The sequence below is a fragment of the Punica granatum genome, chromosome 4, assembly GCF_007655135.1.
Source record: "Punica granatum isolate Tunisia-2019 chromosome 4, ASM765513v2, whole genome shotgun sequence".
Classification (NCBI taxonomy): domain Eukaryota; kingdom Viridiplantae; phylum Streptophyta; class Magnoliopsida; order Myrtales; family Lythraceae; genus Punica; species Punica granatum.
In genome coordinates this window covers 30,577,422-30,600,335 of record NC_045130.1, presented here as the reverse complement: position 1 = coordinate 30,600,335, position 22,914 = coordinate 30,577,422, and the positions used below count along the sequence as shown (strand labels likewise).

The following is a 22,914-nucleotide window of genomic DNA, read 5'->3' as shown; positions in this document are numbered from 1 at the left end:
AAAAAAAGGTGTGACCGTTCTCTCTTTCGTGGGCCTGGGCCTTGGCCCATTGCACCCGTCGATGCTGAACCGACATCCCTCCCCGCCCGGCCGAGAGACCGCGCCTATAAATACTCCCTCTTGCATTCGATCGCAGCAATTTTGTCGACGCTCCGCTCGTTATACTCAGACCTTCTCCTTCATCGGACCCGGAGACCCCTCTTGTCTCTCTCAGCGCCCGAGCACGAAGAAGAAATTTTTTTTTAAAAAAAAAAATTGAAAAAACAGCACATCGATGGACATTGAAATTGTACTGGGTTGGTGATTTTTCCGACGGTCGGTAAGGTTTAGCTGAATTCTTGGAACTAGGGTTTTCGTCTGGGAGCTTGGAGGGGGGGCGCTCGGCGGGCCATGGAGGACGACCAGGAGTACGACCAGCAGTACTACGGCGACGAGGAGGATGACGAGATCACGCAGGAGGACGCCTGGGCCGTCATCTCGGCCTACTTCGAGGAGAAGGGGCTGGTGCGGCAGCAGCTCGATTCCTTCGACGAGTTCATTCAGAACACTATGCAGGAAATAGTTGACCAGTCGGCGGAAATCGAGATTCGGCCCGAGTCGCAGCACAACCCGGGTCACCAGTCCGATTTCGCCGAGGTCGGTTTTACGTTTGGAACTTCCTAGTTTCCTGCAGCAAGAAAGCGGGCCGAGTGAATTTTATCTGTTATAGTAATTTGATAGGAAGTTGTTCTTGTTTGGCTGATCGAAGTTGGGTGGGAGTTAAATCCTGTTGGGAGGACTTAGATGAACTAACCGTTCGGTCTGGGCTGTCAATGCAAATGTCCTGGTAGCATAATCTAGTAACTTTATGGAGCTGAAGAAGAAAGCTGTTCTTCCTTGTTGGTTCATGAGCATGTACTTTGGTTGTCAGGAAGTTTTCTGGGCCAAACTTAAGTCTTTCTTGATCCTCTTACTGTGATTTATAATTAAATGAAATTTCGGTGAGCAGGCCGGTAGCTTCTCTTTGTTTCTTCGGATGAGGTTTGACTAGAAACGGTGCAATGACACTATCAGGAGAATTCCTTTCGGGAAAATAGTTATAATCGAGGTCTCTGGACTGTTTTTTCCTGTGACATAGCTTACTGCTAGATGCTCCCGAATGCTCAACTATAAAGAGCAATCATGCATCTATGCCTAACTTAACCTTGCAGTGAGCAAAATGGTTTTTAATAAGTCTTGGAAGGAAGTCAAAATTCTTACTTATTGAATGCTGCGGCGGATATTTCCCCCCTGCCTAGCAGGATTTGTGTACTTAATTTTCAGGCTTGCTCACTTGTTGGGTGATAGTGGCTTCATGACTGCATCATTTGCTAGCTCCGACCGCATGTTTTTAAATTTTCTTGCGCTCTCTGTCCAGAAATGTCAAATTTTCAATAAAGTTTCAAATTTCAAAATTAAATTATCTGATTTGATTTTAGTCCAGTTCATCTTTTTGGTTTTTTCAGTGCCATGAATTTTCTTGGTCAGCTTTTTTATCTTGGAGATGTGATTACCGAATACATGAAAGTCTGTTTTTTTCCTTCTTCGCATATTATTTGTAATCTGTTTCAAATTCTGTTTTGAAGTAGTACTGTTTGCTTGGCAATGTTTATTTGAGGTGGTTGATCTTGAGTTTAATGCGATTTCTTTGACCTGCAGACAATTTACAAAATTAGATTTGGTCAAATATATTTGAGTAAGCCAATGATGACTGAATCGGATGGAGAAACCGCAACACTATTTCCCAAAGCTGCAAGGTTGAGGAATCTTACATACTCGGCTCCCCTGTATGTTGATGTATCTATGAGAGTAATAAAGAAAGGACATGACGGGGAAGAACTCACTGAGCCACAAGACTTGGCGAAGGTCTTCATTGGCAAGGTGGGTAGTAGTATATATTGCACAATATGTCTTTTGGTCAGAGTATATAGATCGTCTTTCTGTACAAGAAATTATTTTTGAAATGACAGTTTATAGATTTAGTTTTTGAGTCTGTTGTGCAACTCACTTAAATGCTGCATACTGCAGGTTCCTATAATGCTTCGATCAAGTTATTGCACATTGTACCAGAACTCAGAAAAGGACTTGACAGAGCTAGGAGAATGCCCATACGACCAAGGTGGTTATTTTATTATCAATGGAAGTGAAAAGGTTTTGATTGCTCAGGAGAAAATGAGCACCAACCATGTTTATGTGTTCAAGAAAAGGCAACCAAATAAGTATGCCTATGTGGCGGAGGTCCGTTCTATGGCGGAATCGCAGAATAGGCCACCTAGTACAATGTTTGTGAGGATGCTTTCTCGGACTAGTGCCAAAGGGGTAAGGCAAAATGAGTTGCCACCTGCACAGACATCTTCTAATTTATCTCTCAGTTGAGTTGGAGGGGAGATATATACTATCTTCACTTCCTCCGCAGACCTAGTTTATTGATTTTTTATGTTGTAATGTATCTTGAATTGTAAATCAATTGCAGGGATCTTCGGGCCAATACATCCGGGCCACTTTACCGTATATCCGAACTGAAATCCCCATTATAATTGTGTTCCGAGCTTTGGGTTTTGTCGCTGACAAGGACATACTGGAGCACATTTGTTATGACTTTTCTGACACTCAAATGATGGAACTGCTTCGTCCTTCTCTCGAGGAAGCGTTTGTCATTCAAAATCAACAGGTAATGTGCGGTGGATGTGATTTCTACACTTCCCTAAAGTTGGATTTTGAGGCTAGTAGAATGATTTTGCATTCTCTCTTCCTCTGCAGGTTGCACTAGACTACATAGGAAAAAGAGGAGCAACTGTTGGTGTAACCCGGGAAAAACGTATAAAGTAAGTTATTTCTACAGAGCCAAGTGTTTCTTAGAGCAAGCATGTCTGGTGCTTTCTAGTGCTCATCGCTAGTTTTGTGTGCATCCTTTGGCAGGTATGCAAAGGAGATCCTTCAAAAAGAAATGCTTCCTCATGTTGGTGTTGGGGAGTACTGTGAAACAAAGAAAGCCTACTATTTTGGGTATGTATTCTCTCTTCTGAATACATTTCATTGTTCATTTATAATAATTTTTGGGTATAATTTTCCCCTTTTTGAACCTTTTTGCTGCTGTTTACACCAGATATATCATTCATCGACTTCTACTATGTGCCCTTGGACGAAGGGCGGAAGATGATAGGGATCACTATGGCAACAAGAGGCTGGATCTTGCAGGCCCTTTACTCGGAGGCCTTTTTAGAATGGTGTGGCTCGTTTCTCGTTTGTGTTGGTTGGTAAACTGGGTTGCCTTTCTGCAACATACATTTTCAAGTTTTTTTTTTTTTTTGTGGCTGCAGCTCTTCAGAAAATTAACAAGGGATGTGAGAGCTTATGTCCAGAAGGTTAAACACTACAATCCTGTTTTTGTCGAGTGTGCTTTATCAATCTTTTGGTATGCTGGCTGATCTTTATGCACGGTACAGTGTGTTGACAATGGAAAGGATGTCAACCTGCAATTTGCTATTAAGGCGAAGACCATTACAAGTGGTCTCAAATACTCACTTGCCACTGGAAACTGGGGGCAAGCGAATGCTGCTGGCACAAGAGCAGGAGTGTCACAGGTATATTGAAATGTATTTTGCTTGTTATACGGTGTGCAATTTCACAGTAACTTCTATAGTTTCTAGGGGTAGAGTCTCTCTCTCTCTCTCCCCCCCTCTTCTCCAAGCCCCCCTACCCCCCCTCCTCCTCTTTTGGTGGAGAGGGATGAGGCTGGGTCACATCTATCATCCAGTGATATGTTTTGTGACTTCTAAATTTGTTTTTTTAATGTTATAAATGTGCCTTTATTAAATACAGGTGCTGAATCGTTTGACATATGCCTCCACACTTTCACACTTGAGAAGACTAAATTCTCCAATTGGGCGCGAAGGTAACCAAGTAGCTTCAATGCTGGATGGGATTTACTTTATAATTTTAAGTTTTGATGTTTTATTCATAGGATAACAAGTATGCATCTTAATCTCGTTCTTGGCCATTGGAACACCTGCCATTTTTCGCTTCTTTTTCTCCCATAGTTTGTGACAGAGGATTCTCTTAATAGGTAAATTGGCAAAACCAAGGCAGTTGCACAATTCGCAATGGGGAATGATGTGTCCTGCTGAAACTCCTGAAGGACAAGTGAGTATCAGGCATTGATGCTATCAAATCGTTATTTTGATTTCATTTGTTTCTTTTTTGCCGGTTGCTTTATGGAGATCATTATAATCATTGTTATGTGGTGATTACATCTCTCATTTGGCTATTGTTGCATCAGGCTTGTGGACTGGTGAAGAATTTGGCCCTGATGGTTTATATAACAGTTGGATCAGCAGCGTATCCTATACTAGAATTTTTAGAAGAGTGGGGCACAGAAAATTTTGAGGTGCATACAATTTTTAGATTTATACAGATTTTCTTTGGCCGTGCATTAGTTTCTGTCTAAACATAGTTCTATGTTAGGAAATATCTCCCGTGGTTATTCCCCAAGCTACGAAGATCTTTGTCAATGGTTGCTGGGTGGGCATCCATCGGGAGCCTGATATGTTGGTGACAACCTTACGGCGGTTGAGGAGACGGGTTAGTATACTTGTAAATGAAGTGCTTTGTTTGTCAATTCATATGCAAACAAAAAACTTCCGGTAGAATTCTCTAAGACCATTTCACATGAATAAACTGGTTTTTCATACATTGGTCATATTCATGCAGCATCAGCCCTGATTCTCATGCTTCCACGGTGTTTGATTTTTTGGGTTCGGCAGTTCTTTTGTTTCTTCATTTTTGAGTTGATAATCTCTGATTATGATAATTTCTTTGTTCAATGAATTCTTGCTTTTTGAGCAAAGAATGACTATTTCTCAAAGAGAAACCTCCTGACAAAGGTTTCCTCTTGTTCTTTTGGCTATCGAGGAAAAATGTACTTTCTGTCTTGTTAAATTTGATCTGATATATATCTGTTTTGAAATAATTTCCAAAAGAATGAGTGGCTTTTCCATTGGCTCTTGTTTTAAAAAAGTAAGGATCTCAGATTGTGTAACGTCTCTGATTATTGGTGTCTATATGCTCAGGTTGATGTCAACACAGAAGTTGGGGTGGTTAGAGATATCCGTTTAAAAGAGCTGCGGATATATACTGATTATGGCCGGTGCAGTCGTCCACTTTTCATTGTCGAGAAGCAAAGACTTCTAATTAGGAAGAAGCATATACATGCATTACAGCAGAGAGTATGTTGATTAAAACTCTTGAGATTTGTCTGGAAGTTCTTAGGCTATGTTTGGGAGGAAGGGATTTGGAGGGAGAGGGAGGAAGATGGAGGGAAATGGAGGGATTTGTATGGAAAATTTCATATAAATCCCACCATCTCCCTCTCTCTCCCCTCCCCCCCTCCCAAACACACCCTTAATTTTGGTACTAAAAGTCATGCTTATTCTTCCTACTCTACAGGAAAGCCCAGAAGAGGGTGGATGGCACGATTTGGTGGCTAAAGGATTTATAGAGTACATTGATACTGAGGAAGAAGAAACCACTATGATATCGATGACCATTAATGTAAGTAAATGGTTAATTTTGAAACCTCCTTTAAGTCTGATTAACTTTGTCCATAGATTGCTGCGGACACGGAAAAGATTGATGGGAGCTGCAGTTGTCAAAAATTGTGATTTGCACAAAGTCTAGTGGAGTCTCTTGAAACTTGGTTTACTGTGGACAAAAAACATGTTCAGCCATTTATCTGCTGCTGGTGAACGTTCTTATTTGCCTTGTAATATTCTCTTCCAGGACCTTGTGCAAGCTAGGCTTAACCCAGAGGAGGCATATTCTGAAACTTATACCCATTGTGAGATCCACCCTTCACTGATCCTTGGTGTTTGTGCTTCAATTATACCATTTCCTGATCATAATCAGGTAATTCTTTTAGTACAAGTAAACTTGACTGATTAATATGGTTTACGGTGTCATCAATATTTACTTCTTGTTTTTTTTTTAATGAAACAGTCCCCTCGTAATACGTATCAATCGGCAATGGGCAAGCAAGCCATGGGAATCTATGTGACCAATTACCAGTTTCGAATGGTGCTCACTTCTACATCTTTCATTAAATTTCCTTTTAATCTGTTAATTGATCGCGTACAGGCATTCTCTAACCACTTTGCTATTCTCTTTCAGGATACCCTGGCATATGTGTTATATTACCCTCAAAAGCCCCTTGTCACCACACGGGCCATGGAACATCTTCACTTTAGGCAACTTCCTGCTGGCATTGTGAGCATCTAATTCTGAATTATAAATACCTGATTTTCTTTGGTAAGAGTCTGTCTCCACTTTTCCTTATGTCTCTGTAATTACGCAGAATGCTATTGTCGCAATTGCCTGCTACTCTGGGTACAATCAAGAAGATTCTGTCATCATGAACCAGTCATCAATTGATCGTGGTTTTTTCCGGTCTTTATTTTTCCGTTCATATAGGTAAGAAAACCACTCAGTATGCTGGTCTCCTACTTGTTCAGCTTTTCGACATTTGCATTTCATGTTTTCAGTGGTTTGCTCTAACTTTACTGCACAGGGATGAGGAGAAAAAGATGGGGACACTTGTCAAGGAAGATTTTGGGCGTCCTGATAGAGCAAATACGATGGTAATTCATGAAGTTTCAGATTCTTTTGCCTGGTATTGTGTCCTGCTATTTAATTTATAGGCATAGTTAAACTAAGGGTTTGTTTCATATTTACAGGGCATGCGGCATGGTTCATATGATAAGCTGGATGATGATGGTCTTGCTCCTCCCGTGAGTATACAAGGACTTCTCCCAACGAAATATACACAAATAGGATGATTTATTTCCATTTGATGTTTTTGCTTCTAGTTTCACTTTGACAGCTAATCCTACTCATCTCTAATTCTTAGGGTACAAGGGTCTCGGGTGAGGATGTAATTATTGGAAAGACAACTCCAATTGCACAAGACGAAGCTCAGGGACAAGCTTCCCGTTATACAAGGCGAGATCACAGCATAAGCTTGCGCCACAGCGAGACAGGGATAGTCGATCAAGTAAGTTTCTTGGACTAATATGAGATTTTGGGGTTTACGTTGGTCTATTGGATTAGAGCCATTCATTCTATAATTTTAGCTTGTAAATTCATGATTGCTTTAACTCTTTGGCTATGAAGAGAATTGGCTTCTCTTGTATTAACACATAAAGTGTGGTGGATTGATATTCTTAGCTGTGAAAACATGACATATCTGTCTTCTAGAAAGGGGAAGAGAATTTACTTTGACTAGAGATCCAAATAGAAACCAAAATTTTTTTCGTAATAATTTGATTTTGTGTGCAGGTCCTGCTGACAACAAATGCTGATGGATTGAGGTTCGTCAAAGTGAGAGTGAGATCAGTAAGGATACCTCAAATTGGAGATAAATTTAGCAGTAGGCATGGGCAGAAAGGAACAGTCGGCATGACCTACACTCAAGAAGACATGCCATGGACAGTTGAAGGCATAACTCCTGATATTATTGTGAACCCCCATGCTATACCTTCTCGAATGACGATCGGCCAGCTTATTGAGTGTATCATGGGGAAGGTTGCTGCACACATGGGGAAGGAGGGAGATGCAACTCCTTTTACAGATGTCACTGTAAGTTCTTTCTATGCCATTACGGTTTAGATATATGGGTTCGCTCCTATTCATGCCATTGAAGGCCAACTACCCCTCCTTTTATTTTTAAAGTAGAAAAGGGCAACAATTGGAAACTTGTTCCAGTTTTTTTTTTTTTTTTTCCATTTCAATACTGATTTTGGAATCGGTATGAATTTTGTTTTGGTAATTGATAGGTGGATAACATCAGCAAGGCTCTTCACAAGTGTGGGTACCAAATGCGTGGATTTGAGACCATGTACAATGGCCACACAGGACGGAGACTCAGTGCTATGATATTCCTGGGGCCTACCTATTACCAGAGACTGAAACACATGGTCGATGACAAGATCCATTCCCGTGGACGTGGGCCTGTGCAGATCCTCACAAGGCAGCCTGCAGAGGGACGGTCCCGTGATGGTGGGCTTCGGTTTGGTGAGATGGAGAGAGACTGCATGATTGCACATGGTGCTGCCCACTTTCTCAAGGAGAGGTTGTTTGATCAGAGTGATGCCTACAGAGTTCATGTTTGTGAGCGTTGTGGGTTGATAGCTATTGCAAACCTTAAGAAGAACTCGTTCGAGTGCAGAGGTTGCAAGAATAAGACCGACATTGTTCAGGTGCTTATCCTTTTGCTGAAGTCTTATATTTTGAGAGCAAATTTTATATATTTGGCTGGAAAAGAGTGTTTGATTACATTGTTCAGGCCTGATTCTGAAATCTTTCGAGGACATCATCCAATTGCTGATTGTCTAAGTTCTTTTTTTTTTTCCCCGACTTGGTTTAATGATTTTCTTCAGGTTCACATTCCTTATGCCTGCAAGTTGTTATTCCAAGAGCTAATGGCCATGGCAATAGCCCCAAGAATGCTCACAAAAGACATCAAACCCGTGAAAGATCAAAAGAAGAGAGGGGCCTGAGGTAAATATACTCAGCGAGCATTCTTCAAGATTTGATGATGGACTCATGCAAGTCATTTTCTGAAGGTCACTGCAGGAGCTGGGAGAAGTAAAAATTGAAAGGGCCCTCATCTGGCACTTTTATTTTTCTTTTCTATCTTGTAATTCACAAGAAGTGGCTCCTGCAAAGGGGGACGAGACTGGCCGCAGCACGTGGAGCCTTTATCGCTTCGATGAATAGTATCTGCGATGGCTGAAGAGTAAAACCATGGGGAGCCATATTTTTCGTGCACTGCTAGTTCGATGACTCCGAGGATTTGTGCAGAAGGAGCCTTTGTGGTTTTCCGAATATTTTCTGAGGGGGAGATTGACGGGCAAATAGTTGTAATTGGTTCTTTGCCTGTAATAGCCTATGATGTAATGTAACTATGGTTTTTGGGACTTTAACTGCAAATGTAAACGGTCTCTTTTTGTAGCTGATGATCAGGGAAATGGATTTTCTATATTTGTACACGTGCGTGTGAAATTAGAACTCGATGTTACTTGCAGTTGTGTCTGGAACTCCTTTTCTCGTTCGCATTCTAGTTGTAATTGGTTTCTACGCACGAAGAGGATCCGGAATTTGGCATCAACTCTACGTTACCCTTGCATGTGTGAGGTTTCCTCACCTAGCCTGAAGTTCTCCCGTTAGCAAATTTTTCCATCCACTGAAACAGAAAGAACGTCAATTTCTAATCTGTCTTTCGATTGTTGGGGGGAAGGTGGAATGAAATTTTTCATCGAAACAGGAAGAATGTAAGGGTGGATTTGGATTCAGAATTAAAGTAACTTTGATTTTGATTTTGATTTTGATTGTGGAAAAAGACAAATGAGATATGATTATAAATTTGACTTGAGAAACGTATGTTTTTGTTGTATAGTGTGTCGAGTTAAAGTTAAAGTTAAAATTTTTTATTTGGAAAATGTGTTTTTGTTGTGTAGTGTGTTGAGTTAAAGTTAAAGTTAAAATTAAATTTTTATTGCTGAATCCAAACATGGTTTCCCTCCATTTTCTTAAGGGATAAAATTCTGTTTGGTGCCTCTTAAAGGGAAGATTTTGTAAAGGCCAATTATAGACCGTCACGTCCCAAGTTGTTGAATGTTTATCAACGACGAATTTATTATTTAATAAGAAATTTATTATTTTTAAATATAATAAGATATTTATTAAATAATATGAAACTTATTACAAGACATTATTTTGAATTTTATTATTTTGAATTTTATTATTTTGAATATAACAAAACTAAATAGCAAGAAACATTTTTTTCGGGACCTTCCTAAAAAATACTTTAGAGTGCGTTTGATAAGTGAAAATCTATCATATTTTTAAGAATGTGAATTATTTTCGTTGGGATCCACTACATTCCCAATTTGGTTAGGTCTTGGTAATCCAGATTCCCACCTTCACATTTCCACGGGAGTGGTAAGATTCCCACCTCTTTGGTGAGAATCTACATTACCGATAACTACTTTCCCGGTAAACTACCAAACAGACTCTAAAAGGGGCTCTGTATCCTAAGCGCTCCTTTCTTTTAATTCAAATAAAAAAGTAAATAGTTGGTTCTCAAAATAATTATTAATTAAAATTATGCCAGAGAAATCAATTAAAAAACAAGGAAAATTGAAAACCAAGGCCAATGTTCATTCTTCGATAATCGGTCTCCTTTATGGTTTGGTTTCCTATTTGGTTTTGGTGATAAAATATTAGGTGAGAGTAACACGTATATTGTGACGTGCGATCGTGCGCGAAGTTTATTCTTTTATTTTATTAACTTTTGATTGGAACTAGCACATGCCATGTTAAAGTGTTAATAGGTGTGCACGGTTATTCGATATCAGTTGGAACGAGTAGGGTCCTGATAACTTCAATTAAAAATAGGGTAGGATCTTGATAGTAATTTAAAAAATTGGTGAAAATCGATTCCTATTTGAATTGCAAAATATTGGGTACCCAAAGCGGAATCGATGCCCCAGACTTTTTTTCTTTTAAAGAATAATTTCGTATTTTCATAATCCTCTATTTGCAATGTCAGAAACTACGTAATCTTAAGGAGAGCTTATTTTGTTATGTCTACTAATGCTTACTTAGGAGAGCTACATAATCCATTTTTGCTGAATAGCTATGAAATCCTTTAGTTGCTTATTTGCCTTTTTGTTTTCTACATAATCCTCAGTAGAGCTATAATCCTTTAGTTCTGTGAATGGATATATGAGATATGATTAATCTATGTCGACATTCATCTATTTTGCGTGATTACAGATGATATCTTTTTTATTTTATTTATATCATTAATTGTGTTTGAGAAGAAAAAAAAAAGAAAACGTTACAGGTTCCAACATGGTACTCGAAATTTGTGATATAATATAAGTTTCATATAGGTTCTGGCTCAGCTTTCAACATGGTAGAATTCGGTTCCAAAATCTTGGAACATGCTCCTTGCAAGGTTGGATCCAAATACCATGAAAAAGACGAGGTACTCGGACCTGCACACCCCTAGTATCCCATAATATTTTCTCGGTTTTGGACCATTTGGTTTGGTTCGAAAATATCATAAAATCGAGTTTATTACGGGTGTGTGGGTCCGGGTACCTTGTTTTTTTCACGATACCCGAACCCCACCTTGTAAGGAACATGTTTCAAGATTTTGAAATCGAACTCAACCCTGTTGAATCCTGTGGAACCTATAAATTTTTTGTGTTGCTAAATAAAATCGAAAATGTCTCATTCATAATCAGTAATAATACAAACCAGAATGTCGACATAAATTTCATTTTTTTAATTAGTGATTATATTTTTTAAATATAATAATATCTAAATATAACTATATATATATATATAATGGGAGAAATTACTATCCAAGTTCGTGTTTCGATTTCGGTTTTGAGTACCTTATATGCAAGAACCGAAATTGAAATCGGAATCGGTTTTCACCGGTTCTGTATTTTACTACACGGACCATATCATATTTTCAATACGAGCTACCCGAACTCTACCCTAACGGGTAGAATCCGACCGATTCCGGATATATTCTGTATCTGTGCACACCCCTAGAGTCTATGTATTTAATTTTTATTATTTTTCCTTGAAATTTTTGTTGTAAAAGCAAAAAATGACCTCATGTAGGGCAGGTTTGTAATTATTTGGAAAAGCTGGGGCCTAGCTCAAAAGTTCAAAAATTGCTGAGGGAAGGGAAGGGAAGGCCGGAGGCGGAGAAAGCGGAAGCAGCGAAGACTGAGAAGAGAGTGAGGAGTGAAGAGGAGAACACAGCACATCACAAGAACAGGACTTGTGAACTGAAGACCAGAGCATGGAGATTACGGAAGAAGTGAGAGCCATGATCGAGGGCGATGAAGCGGTGGAACAACGACTGAGAGAGGGAATCGGGAGCGAGGAGCCGGTGGAGGAAGGGAACGGCGAAAACCAATGCAAGCAATCGGCGGAAGAGCGGCAGGTAGAAGACGGAATCCAGAGAGAGGAATTGGCGGAGGAAGTGGAGATGAACAACAGGTATGAGAGCAATGGAGTGGTCGAACAAGTGAGGAGCGGAATCGAGGGTACTGAATCGATTGATGAAAAGATTAATAACGGGAAGAAGAGCCATGGAGTTGTAAATGAAGTGAGAAGCGTAGTCGAGGGCGAGGAATCTGTGGAAGAAGAGATTAACGGTAACGAGAGCAATGGAGTGGGAGAGGAAGTGAGAGATAGAACGGAGAGCGACGAATCAGTGGAAAGACCGGTGGAAAGAATGGAGACGGATGAAGCTATGGAAGAAGGCGACAAGGAGAGAATGAAGGCTGATAGAGAGGCAGAAGAAGATAAAGGCAGAATGAAGAGCAGTGGACTGGAGGAAGAGGAGAAGGAAAGAATCGGCTCCGCGGAATTGGCAGAAGACAATGAGGAGAGAATTGTGATCGGCGAAGCAGTGGATGGAGAGAGAGGCCAAAGGGAAAGCAACGAATTGGTGGAAGAAGAGAGGGGGAGAGTCGAGTCTGCGGAACTGGTGGAAGAAGAAAAGGGAAGAATGGAGACCGATGAAGTGGTGGCAGAAATGGAGAACAACGAGTTGGAAGCTGTGCAAGATGAAAGGACGGAAAGAATCGAGCCCCATGAACCGGTGCAGGAAGAAAGGAGGGAAAGAGTCGAGCAGGATGAATCCATGGAAGAGTTGAGGGACAAGGTGGAGGGTGAGGTAATGGTGCAACAAGAAAGAGTAATGGAAGCTAAGATTGAACCGCGGGAAGAAGAGGAAGAAGAAGGTCTGCAATTGGGATCTTTAGTTGCACCACTGCCTCAATCAACAAACCCGCCATTGTCTACAATAGAGATAGCTGTGAAGGAAGAAGAACAGGTGGAAGCAGTGGAGGAGAAGGTGAAGGAGGAGGAGCAGGACAATGTCGAAGGAATGGCGATGGAGGAAGTGGCAAGGGTTGACAATCAAACGGAACTGAAGGTGGAGCCACGAGAAGAAGAAGGGAAAGGGGGTCTGCCACCAGGATTTGTTATGGCACCACCCTTTCAATCTGCCGAGTCGTCACTTTATTTGACAAAAGTAACGGTGAAGGAAGAAGTAGTGGGGGAGGAAGACGTAAAGATGAAAGTAGAGGAGGTGGACGGTGATGAGGACGATGAAGGTCTGCCTCCAGGGTATCAACTGCCCCCCACACAGGCTGGTGTGCTACCACCTGCTGCGAAATCATTTTCACCACCACAACCACCATTATCACAGCACCTGCTGCCACCAGTGCCAGAGGCACCCCGGCCTCCTACTCGGCCTCCTGCTCCAGCTTATGGTCAGTTTTTATGGTTGAATTTTCCGTTTTCTGGGATAACTAGTGCCTAGGCAATAAGCTATTGAAACCTCTTTGCATTGAAAATGGTCCTATGAAAGTGTTCGCTGTTGTTTTGCTTCGAGTATCTACCACTGCTCTGCTTAATGGGGAAATGCTAAACACAGTTGCTTCCAACGAACTTGCAATATGTAGTTGTAATCTCTCTTAGATGCAAGTGCCGTCTAATGTACTTTTCCAAGTTTGTTCTAGAGCCTCTTCTTAGTTTTCACTTTCCTAAACGCCATCTGTAGTAAGTTCCGACCAGTATTGACATGATCCATCACTTCGCATTTTTCTTGCATTCGACTTTGTCTAGGTTACGGATGAGGACTAGCTAAATAGCTTTGATTGGCTTTAATATTTTCTCGCTGTAGTTGCAAGAAATTGCTGAGGTTTTCATGCTGATAGCTATAATTTTAGCTATAATTGACATATTCTGCTCCCTTGCCAGAAGGTGCTATCTGTTCTCATAGTTAGTGCAAATGATAATGAGGAACTGATCAAATAACATAATTAGCTATATCTTGCCATTTAATGGAATGTCTCACAATGCTTTACTGGCACAACTGTGATGCAGAGATGGCTCAGATGGTTTGTGGTTCTTGTCGGCGGTTACTTTCATATATAAGAGGAGCCAGATATGTACAATGCTCTTGTTGCCAGACCGTTAATTTTGTATTAGAAGGTTTCTCTCTTCATCTTTGTATTATTTTATCAAACTGATTAGGAGTTCATATTATTTGTTTTACGACACTTTGAAGGATCTTTTCATTTTAGCAATAGCACGAACGCTGTCTAGATGGGGAAGTGGGGGGGAATGAGTTCGTCTTCCATTTCAGTTAAAAAATTATAAAGTTTTCAGACCTTGCTTCGGCATAAGAATGCTAGTCACAGTAATTTCTTAATTCGAGTGACTGAAGAAGCTGGTTGTGCCAAATGCCAATCAAATCCGTTGCATCAGTGCTTAAAGCCGATTTTCTGTAATTTGAAATTTCAAGATAGTCTGGACATTATCTGTTCTTGGCTTTTAAAATATGAAATGCATAGTCGTAGATTAGGCTGTGGGGAGAAAGAGGCATGTTGAGGAAGAGACTGGAGGAATGTCGTATTAATTTGTTGTCACATGCTCTATTGATTTAAATTTAACAATAAGCCCAATGGCATTTGCCATATTCTGCCTTTTCATGCCTCAGCCTGCCCTCGACTGTGGTTACAGACTCATCCTCTGCTTGCTTTTTATTCTCGAAAATTTTGTTGGTGTTTTCTAGTATGATTGAAGTGACCATTTTATGGGGAGACAGAGAAATGCATCATTGCTCTCGATCTAGAAAAGTGAAGTGGATTGAGACTATAAGTTGTTTGTAATATTACCGATTCTGGTCAATCCCTTTATTGTTTGCACATAAATATTTTTTCTTGCTGAAATCGGCTGATCCTTTTTTATTTTTCTTCGTTCCCGGACTTCTGCCAGAGCACCAGGTTGGACAGGTCAAGTGCAGCAGTTGTGCAGTTTTGCTTATGTACCCATATGGTGCTCCATCAGTTAAATGTTCCTCCTGCCATTTTGTGACAGAAATTGGGGTATGTTACCTCTTCTTTTATTGCATGACTAATCTCGAGTTCTCTTGCTCTCCCACTCACTCCGAGAGAGGAAGGAAGTGAATCAGAGTTTAAGCCATGAAACCTTACTCTTCACGATGTGAGAGATCTTGAATAATACGATTTACGTAGATCTTGATGGGAGGAAATAAGTGCAAGTTTCTCCGCTAAAACAATACTAATTGGGTTTTATATTTGGCTGAAGAGCCTCAATTTGAGTGATTCTCGCTCACTGCTTCTCATAAATTTTGAACAAGGCGTGTATATTAATGTAGTTTAGTATGTTTCCACAGGATCACAATAAGAGACCTCGATGGTCCGTTCAACAGGGGCGAGCTCCTCCACCTTCCGGTACTGTTGCTTGAAGTGCATCCATCAATTGGCACATTTGTAGGTGCTGCACCACAATTGCCTTGTACATCTTTATCTACAAACTGAGGGATGTAAGGTAAAATAGGAGCAACTGAGAAATGATAGATCCCTATATATAATCAGCCAGCCGAAATGCAGTGTTTCTGCTAATTAATTACCATCTTCACCAAGATCTTATCTTCGGTTTATGATGAATAGGTCCCTTTCCTTCTCGATTAATGCTAACCTCCTCTCTGTTCCATTATACATGAAGAGTATTTCTCATCGGACTGGAAAATAGAAATTATCTGCTATAAGATTGGTTTTGATATCAATGAATAAGAAAAGATGAAAAATGTTATTGATCAGTAAATTGGTCCAGAATGTTATCTATTTTACACGCCACTCACATGATATAAGAAGGCAGTGTTGTGTGTCTGAGTCCAATGATAGTTTTGCTGATGTGATATTATCCATTTCCACCCTCATCTCGAATCTCTGGAATGGTGAAATGGTTTGCATAACATCATACCTTTTACCGGACGAGCTTCATTAATTTTCGCAGGTGGAACTGTCTCAAGACATTTCGTTTCATTTGGAATCTGTTTAAATGGCAATTCAAAGGTAAGGGTATTGCATCTGTAGCTGGGCCATCATATCTGCTGCTGTTGCATCAAAAACTTTCCTCGCCTTGAAGTCATATTTTTTGGGTGCCGGAAAACCACCTATAATGCTACTTCCGATCCATTAATATCGGGTAGTATCTTCCATGTCAAATTCGGCTTTCAGGGGCATCTCGATGGCGAGAGATGAGGTCCGATCGTTTAAAACTCGACCCAACACTAACTGATCATCTAAACCAGGAAATTGCCTCCGCTGACGGGTCATTTGTGCATGTGTGCTGACGTTCGTCTCTGTAGAATGTCGGAGTCATGGGTGGGGTTGACAATTTTGACAGAAATGCCTCTGCTAACGGAAGTCATTTGAGCATCGACCAACACATTTGCTCATGTGAAAGGACGTTTTTCTTTTTCCGAATATAAGGGGGTTTCATCAGCCTACCACGAGAATAGTAAAATCGAAATAGAGGGACACGTGATGTTTCATTGATGAGAATCGAATTCGAAATCTAAAGTTTTCAAGGCGACGATTTGTGCCACTACAATAAACTTTTCTCTCGTGTAAAATGATGTTTGACAACGCTATTCGGATGGTAGGTTGGTCGAAGTAAAGAAAGAATGCAGCAACAGCAGAGAACATGAGTTTTTTAACGAGGTAGCGGACTGGGTGAAAAGGGAAATACCTGAAGATCGCCTCCCTGACCCATGAACAGATAATTCTCGAGGCTTAGGCTTACGTGAATCTCTAATCAACTTGTTAATGTCTTTTTTCTTTTTTCTTGTTCTTTGTTTTCTAAATATCTACTGGGAAGACGAATTTAATAAATTGTTCGTGATTGCAGCTTACTGTAGTTTAAATGAAACGGTAGTTTATTTGGAAATAAGATTTTATGAATTTTCCAATCACCTCCATCTGTTTGGATGGGTCTTGTCTTCTAGAAGGACCCCCTTTTTAATCTCATAATAGATTATAGATTATAGATAGATCATGTGGTCCAATCTAATTTGCCAAAAAAGACATTGTTTACGTCCCAAAAATTGTTCCTTCATACGCCCATTTCATGATTGAAACTATTCAATGGTCTTTTTCCCTATTCTTTTGGTAAAATCAAGTCCACGAGTACTTACTTTTTGATTTTTTTTTTCTCTAGAAGGGTATGGTTCATCTAGACTTGACGATGCTCAATTGTAAATAAGATTTATTCAAATGAAGGGAGAAAATTATCCCATTGGAGATTTAGATCTCGAGATTGTAAATCTAACCGATATGTACAAACAATCTCATCCACAGCCACAAGCATGGTAGGTGTGCAATCCGGCCCCAATGGGCTGCACTCATACGCATGCACAAGTTCATGCCTCAATAAATTAGGATTTTCGCCGCATCTTTTGCCTCATTTTCTCTTTGCTTGTATTGTTTTCTTACCCTCTCATAATGAATCGCAATCACTTTCTTCTAGAAGGACGATTATTATGAACCATATAGCAAACGATCACGCACCGACCCAGAGACAGGGGGATAGAGAGGAGAGGGGAAAACAAGGAAATTTGACATGTACCATATTTAATTGAGTGGGGAGTTGCCCATCACTCTTATCTTGGTGGACCTCAGCTCCATTATTACCTTGTGTTAATTAGCTTATCTGGCATTCTCCTATGGGATCCTATCTTGAAGACGAAAGTTTGATACCGTACTATTAACGTGAACTGGTTTAAGCGATTTGACGCTTATTTTCTTTAAGTAAGATCTTTAGTTCGACTTTTGTGAACGGAAAAAATCAACGCTGGTGGAGCTTTACCCACTTAGTGAATCGACCAGATTCGACTGAATTAGTCGGGGTCTATTAAATTTTCGAATACCAGAGTTCATATTGAAAAAAGTTTGATACTCTACTCGAATATATAGAAGAAGTGCTTGGGTTTAGGGTCGTAGGTGGTCTAATTGCCACTAGATGATCTTCCCTTTCCAATCACGAAACACACCCCTATCCGATAAGTGGATCCTGTGCCGACATGACGGAGACCTAGTCATTGATATTCCATTTTACGCTTTAAAGGAATCAATCAAATAGATCAAAGGATATTCGTGAGACATTTTTAAATGATACAACGGTAACGGACCGCGATTTTTAAATAGTCTCTTCAAGTTATTATAGATATATATATACTCCTTAACCACTTCAATAAAATTTCATCATCGTCAGCAATATGTTCGACATCTGAACCAAGAACGAGACTTATTGTAGATGGGACTAGGTCCTACAGCCAGATCTGTCCCAGTGGAGCCTCCAGTCGGCCATCCTGAGGCTTTAGGATACTATATTAGGGGCAAGGCCATGCTTCACGTTCTGTTCAAGAACATATAAACACGTGCTTCTGACAAGAGAAAAAATGTTGCTCCAATAAGATGTTAAGCATTCTTATCTGTACGCACAGCTTTTAATGGGCACATGAATCTCAGTGATTCGACTAGGAAATTCAAGAGTGGGGTTGGTCTACGATATATACATGACATTGAAGAAGTATGCGGGGTACAAGCAAGTATTTATATATTTGTTTCAATTAAATTATTTGATCTCAAGTAATTTAGTTATTTTCTACGTAATTTACTTGAATTATAAGTAAAAATTACTTGAAGTTTATTCAAGTAAATATATCTATGAAATGTACACACATTTCAAGTGCGTGTATCATAAGATTTTTCTTAAGAGCAAGCAGGTTCCGACACAGTATAAGTTCTCATCCTAGTTTCAAACATATAAAATAACCTCCTAAGGGGATAAATAATAATAAAATTTGTAATGCGCCATCTATTTGTAAATGCGAGCCCAGTGATAATAATTGATTAATTTTTTAAAAAAAGAATATCAGCTTTGAAGTTTAAAGACTAGAAAATATAGCACTTCCCTAATTTCGTGGTCTAGAAATCAGAACAACAGGGAAAGTGTACAGTTGTGAAAAGTGGTGGAGAGGTCACCCCGCCGTCACCATTGGAGCCAGCCAAGCATATTGGTATTCATACCAAACAGATAGAAATCAGGAGGTGTGGTGCACCTGTCAAGCTGCACCAGATGTTATGTGCAGTACAAAGTTTCAAATCTGCTTGAATTATATCGGAACAAGCTAATATTTGAGGGAGAATTAATTAATCTCGATTGATTATGTTTCACCGGGAAAATGAAGAAAAAATGATAAACAAGAAAAATGAAAAAAAGTGAAAAAGAAAAAGAAAATTGTGTGCATGATGCTCTGTTGGCCTCTGCACAAGTAAGGCTTAATTTAAAAATTAAAAAGGGGCTTTATAATTTTTTATATAGTAAAAAAATTATTAAAAATTAAAAGACATACTTTCAAATAATTATGCTTAGGGATCTATATATATAAGTAAAATTTACTTGGGTGCATAACAAATGAGATTTTACATATAATAAATGCATAAAAGAAAATTTTAAAAAATAGAAAATGAAAATTACAAAACAAAGATAATAATTTAAAATTTTAATAAATGCAATTAATGAATGTAAATCTCCTACTCACTATATAATATTTAACGGAAAATGAAAAAAATATTTAATAAATGTAATTAAAAGAATATGGAAAAAAATTAAAAATAAATAATAATTAAAATATTTAATAAATGCAATTAAGTGTACCTAAATTTCTTTCTATATACAATTAAGAGGAAATTTTTGTTGTAATTCCTTAATTATATATAAGTGATAAATGCAGTGTTATCAGAACCGAACATGACATCGAATCGGTCGAGGTATGGGTTCATGGGTTTATGGGTTCAACCAGGGGTTCGATGGGTTAAACCGCTCGTTTAATTATAAAATAAATAAATATTTAATATTCTAAGAAAATAATATGAAATACAATAAAATAAAAATAGTAATAAAATTTCAGATGCTCTAGCAGTGGAAACAACTCTAGATTTGGCAAAACAACGAGCATGAAAGCAGCTCCAGATTTGGAAGCAGCTTCAGATTAGGAAAAAAGCCACAAAACAACGAGCTCTGCTATTCTAACAAGGATGGAGGTTCATGAAAGCTGCAGAATTTGGTTGACAAACATGAGTTATAAGACCACAACAACCTCAGCACACAAGTGTTTAACCTTCACAGTTCATTCACACAACTCACACGTAAATCACAGTTCAACATCACAAGAGATAAATTACTATTGCTTCAAAAATCCAACAAGGACTAATTAATAGTCAATATCGTCAGAAATTCCATGCACTCCAATATCCACCATAATTTCCACAAATATTGTCTTCAGCTGCAACATGATTTGGTCCTTCATGAACTTCAAGCAATGGATTATCTTGAACTCAGTCATTGACATTCCCTCCATCAATATTATCTTCAGCCCAATCACTCATATCAAGATCTTCCAAATTCAAATTCAACAAATCTATATAAGGAATATAACTTCTTCAAAATGAAATGAAAATATATAACCTATCATGAAAATAGTCGGAATGAAATAAGAATATTTAGTACCATCACTTCTATTTTCTTAAATACACATTTGCAAATCTCGTCTAAATGTTCGCAATTCTTCATTTGATAGGTCCGGCGGCTCATCCTTTAGTACCTAAGTAGAATAGGAAGCAAACTTTTCGAAGTCAATTGGGTCATAATTTTTACCCTTGAAGTAGTTCCTGCAAAACAAGCATATCTTGTAGACTTACATGTTGCAAGTTGTAATAGATCATCAAAGCAAAGCAAATATCTAAATATGAGAAACAATATCTAGTAAACTAAGAAAGAAAAAATGGAGAGAAGCAAATCTATGTACCTTTGTTGCAACTTCAAATTATAATGGACATAAACAAGGTCATTCAACCGTTGATGCTCAAGTTGGTTCATTTTCTCAGAATGAACATGATCAAACAAACTCCAATTCCACTCACAACCCGAGGCAGCACTAGTTTGGTTTAAAACACGAATAGCCAACTTTTGTAAATTTGGTGCACTCGAGCCATACCACATACACTACTCATCTAGACATAAATAAAGAAAATAAGAATAAGAAAATGAACAAACTCTAATAAATTAGGAAATAATGATTGAAAAATGAAAATACTAGTGTTTAGAACATACCCGGAGCCATTACGATGCGATCGGATACTGCGGATACTCGTTCAAAATCACCTTCAGCATTTTTAAAAATCTTCATTTGGCTTGTTAATTTTGTCTGCAATGAGGGCTTCCCATAGAAATATCTCTCTATGACATCCAACAAACCGGAAACCGTTCCTCTATTCTTCTCTATCTCGGTCAAGTCATACTGATTTTTGGGATTCAACCAATACCCAACAGCATGCAAGTTCTTGTGCAGTTGCCTATCCCATTGAGCATGAAGAATGTTGATATACGGCTCAATCTTCTTCTTTCTCCTATCAAATCCTTTCAACATCTCTTATCTAACTTTGTACATTGCTTTAAGCGGAAATACCATAGCAGGCCTTTCATCATTATCAACAATACGTAACACACGAACAAGAGGTTCACTAATCTACACTATGCCTGCACATTCAGGCTATAAAGAATCCACAAATAACAGTTTCACAAATTCTTTTGCTCTATTTTCCTTTGCATGGTTTGAACTAGTCCACTCACTAGATGTTGCCATAGCCCTCAAAGCATTATGTTGTGCCAAAATACTCCTTAATGCAATGAAATTAGTGGTAAAACGAGTTGGAGCAGGGCGTAGAATTTCTCATCCACCAGTATATTTTCTCATCAGATTTAATGCAAAGTAATGATTATAGATATACTTAGTAATTTTCTTAGCATGAGTCACAATATCATTCACCTTGTCCAACTTACCAATATCACTGAAAATTAAATTAATGCAATGAGCCATACAATGAGACCAAAATATCATCTTGAACTCCTGCTCCAACAAGCGACCAACAGCCACATAATTAACAGCATTATCAGTCACAAAGTGAACAACATTCTCTTGACTAACAAATAGGACCACCTCTCTGAATAATTTGTAAAGCATCTCCCCAGTTTTCGAAGTATCCGAAGTATCAACAAACTTCAAGAAAACAATTCTCTTAGGATAATAAACTAAAAAGTTAATCAAAGTTCTCTTGCATTGGTCTGTCTATCCATTTGCCATTATTGTGCAGCCCGTCTCTTTCTAAATAGGTCGGTAGCTATTGACATACTTTCTCACATCCTCAACATTTTTTGTCAATAAGTATCCCGGAAGATCATGAAAGCCCGGACCTTTATAACCTGCCCCCATGCTAGCAATGGCATTGATTGCTTGCTGGTAATAAGGAGAATTAATCGTATTAAACAGTATACTTGTGGCCGGCATCTACTTAGAAATGGCAAGATCACAATTCTCAGTGACTTCTTTGCTTTGCAAAACACTCTTGAGTGTCCTTTGAGCTCCCAGTTGTTCTCGGTTGGAAATACGAATTGATTTTCATCTTGTTTGGCATCGCTGCTTTGAGTAACTTGAGTTGCCTTCTCTTTTACTTTTGAATGAAGAGGTGCAATTTTTACTATCTCATCATCATGCTCGGAGGTTTGAGCATATGGGTTTTCCTCATCTAACATATCACGCTTCCTTTTATTTTCCATCATGTGCCCAACCAGATGTTCTTGAATTTCAAATCGAATAGGATCTGGTACCTTGTGACAGGCCTCTGCATTCCCTTTTAATCCCGCCAAATGTTGTTTAAACTGATTTATACCACCATCGGAGAGAACTTTTGAGCAGTACAAGCATAGCATGCCCTTCCTTCCATTTGCTGACGGTACTTCCTTGCAATGTGCCCATGCCGGATCATATTTTCCTCTATTTATGGCTTTTAGAGTAGAAGAACTGGGGGTGGATTCTCTAGTAGATGGCGTAGGAGTAGGTGTGTTGTTGTTGTTGGCACCAGCAAAATTCAT

At 39.0% G+C, this 22,914-nt stretch overlaps 3 protein-coding genes across 4 annotated transcripts; 2 read left to right on the top strand and 1 right to left on the bottom strand.

Annotated features, from left to right (window-relative positions):
* Positions 1 to 143: 143 nt before the first annotated feature.
* LOC116202519 (DNA-directed RNA polymerase II subunit RPB2) lies at positions 144 to 9,094 on the top strand. Of its 2 annotated transcripts, XM_031534096.1 has the most exons (26): positions 144 to 636; positions 1,678 to 1,899; positions 2,047 to 2,337; positions 2,492 to 2,689; positions 2,779 to 2,843; positions 2,938 to 3,024; positions 3,125 to 3,245; positions 3,339 to 3,383; positions 3,465 to 3,602; positions 3,841 to 3,913; positions 4,085 to 4,161; positions 4,298 to 4,405; positions 4,483 to 4,599; positions 5,088 to 5,243; positions 5,464 to 5,568; positions 5,797 to 5,922; positions 6,013 to 6,090; positions 6,184 to 6,279; positions 6,368 to 6,483; positions 6,581 to 6,650; positions 6,747 to 6,800; positions 6,920 to 7,063; positions 7,348 to 7,647; positions 7,845 to 8,267; positions 8,448 to 8,568; positions 8,634 to 9,094. In XM_031534096.1, exons 1-25 carry the CDS (start codon positions 391 to 393, stop codon positions 8,565 to 8,567), a joined length of 3,576 nt encoding a protein of 1,191 aa, XP_031389956.1. In that variant the 5' UTR covers positions 144 to 390; the 3' UTR covers position 8,568; positions 8,634 to 9,094. The 2 variants fall into 2 exon arrangements, with proteins under 2 accessions (XP_031389956.1, XP_031389955.1); XM_031534095.1 differs by having other exon boundaries at positions 8,448 to 9,094.
* Positions 9,095 to 11,780: 2,686 nt separating this feature from the next.
* LOC116202522 (golgin subfamily A member 6-like protein 22) lies at positions 11,781 to 15,734 on the top strand. The gene is made up of 4 exons (XM_031534102.1): positions 11,781 to 13,379; positions 13,996 to 14,103; positions 14,890 to 14,999; positions 15,311 to 15,734. Exons 1-4 carry the CDS (start codon positions 11,897 to 11,899, stop codon positions 15,380 to 15,382), a joined length of 1,773 nt encoding a protein of 590 aa, XP_031389962.1. The 5' UTR covers positions 11,781 to 11,896; the 3' UTR covers positions 15,383 to 15,734.
* Positions 15,735 to 21,511: 5,777 nt separating this feature from the next.
* LOC116204312 lies at positions 21,512 to 22,914 on the bottom strand. The gene is made up of 4 exons (XM_031536402.1): positions 22,522 to 22,914; positions 22,176 to 22,279; positions 21,865 to 21,986; positions 21,512 to 21,522 (listed from the first exon to the last, which is right to left on the bottom strand). Exons 1-4 carry the CDS (start codon positions 22,912 to 22,914, stop codon positions 21,512 to 21,514), a joined length of 630 nt encoding a protein of 209 aa, XP_031392262.1.

Bases quoted from the DNA above. Each gene is read 5' to 3' on its own strand.
- LOC116202519 (XM_031534096.1), top strand. From the start codon at position 391: ATGGAGGACGACCAGGAGTACGACCAGCAGTACTACGGCGACGAGGAG. The intron at 2,690-2,778 runs GTAATGTGCGGT...CTTCCTCTGCAG, and splicing joins TTGTCATTCAAAATCAACAG to GTTGCACTAGACTACATAGG. The intron at 5,569-5,796 runs GTAAGTAAATGG...ATTCTCTTCCAG, and splicing joins TGATATCGATGACCATTAAT to GACCTTGTGCAAGCTAGGCT.
- LOC116204312 (XM_031536402.1), bottom strand. From the start codon at position 22,914: ATGAATTTTGCTGGTGCCAACAACAACAACACACCTACTCCTACGCCA. The intron at 22,280-22,521 runs GTAAAAATTGCA...CCTTATTACCAG, and splicing joins CCGAGCATGATGATGAGATA to CAAGCAATCAATGCCATTGC. The intron at 21,987-22,175 runs GTATGTCAATAG...CAAATTATTCAG, and splicing joins AATGTTGAGGATGTGAGAAA to AGAGGTGGTCCTATTTGTTA.
- LOC116202522 (XM_031534102.1), top strand. From the start codon at position 11,897: ATGGAGATTACGGAAGAAGTGAGAGCCATGATCGAGGGCGATGAAGCG. The intron at 13,380-13,995 runs GTCAGTTTTTAT...ACTGTGATGCAG, and splicing joins GCCTCCTGCTCCAGCTTATG to AGATGGCTCAGATGGTTTGT. The intron at 14,104-14,889 runs GTTTCTCTCTTC...GACTTCTGCCAG, and splicing joins CGTTAATTTTGTATTAGAAG to AGCACCAGGTTGGACAGGTC.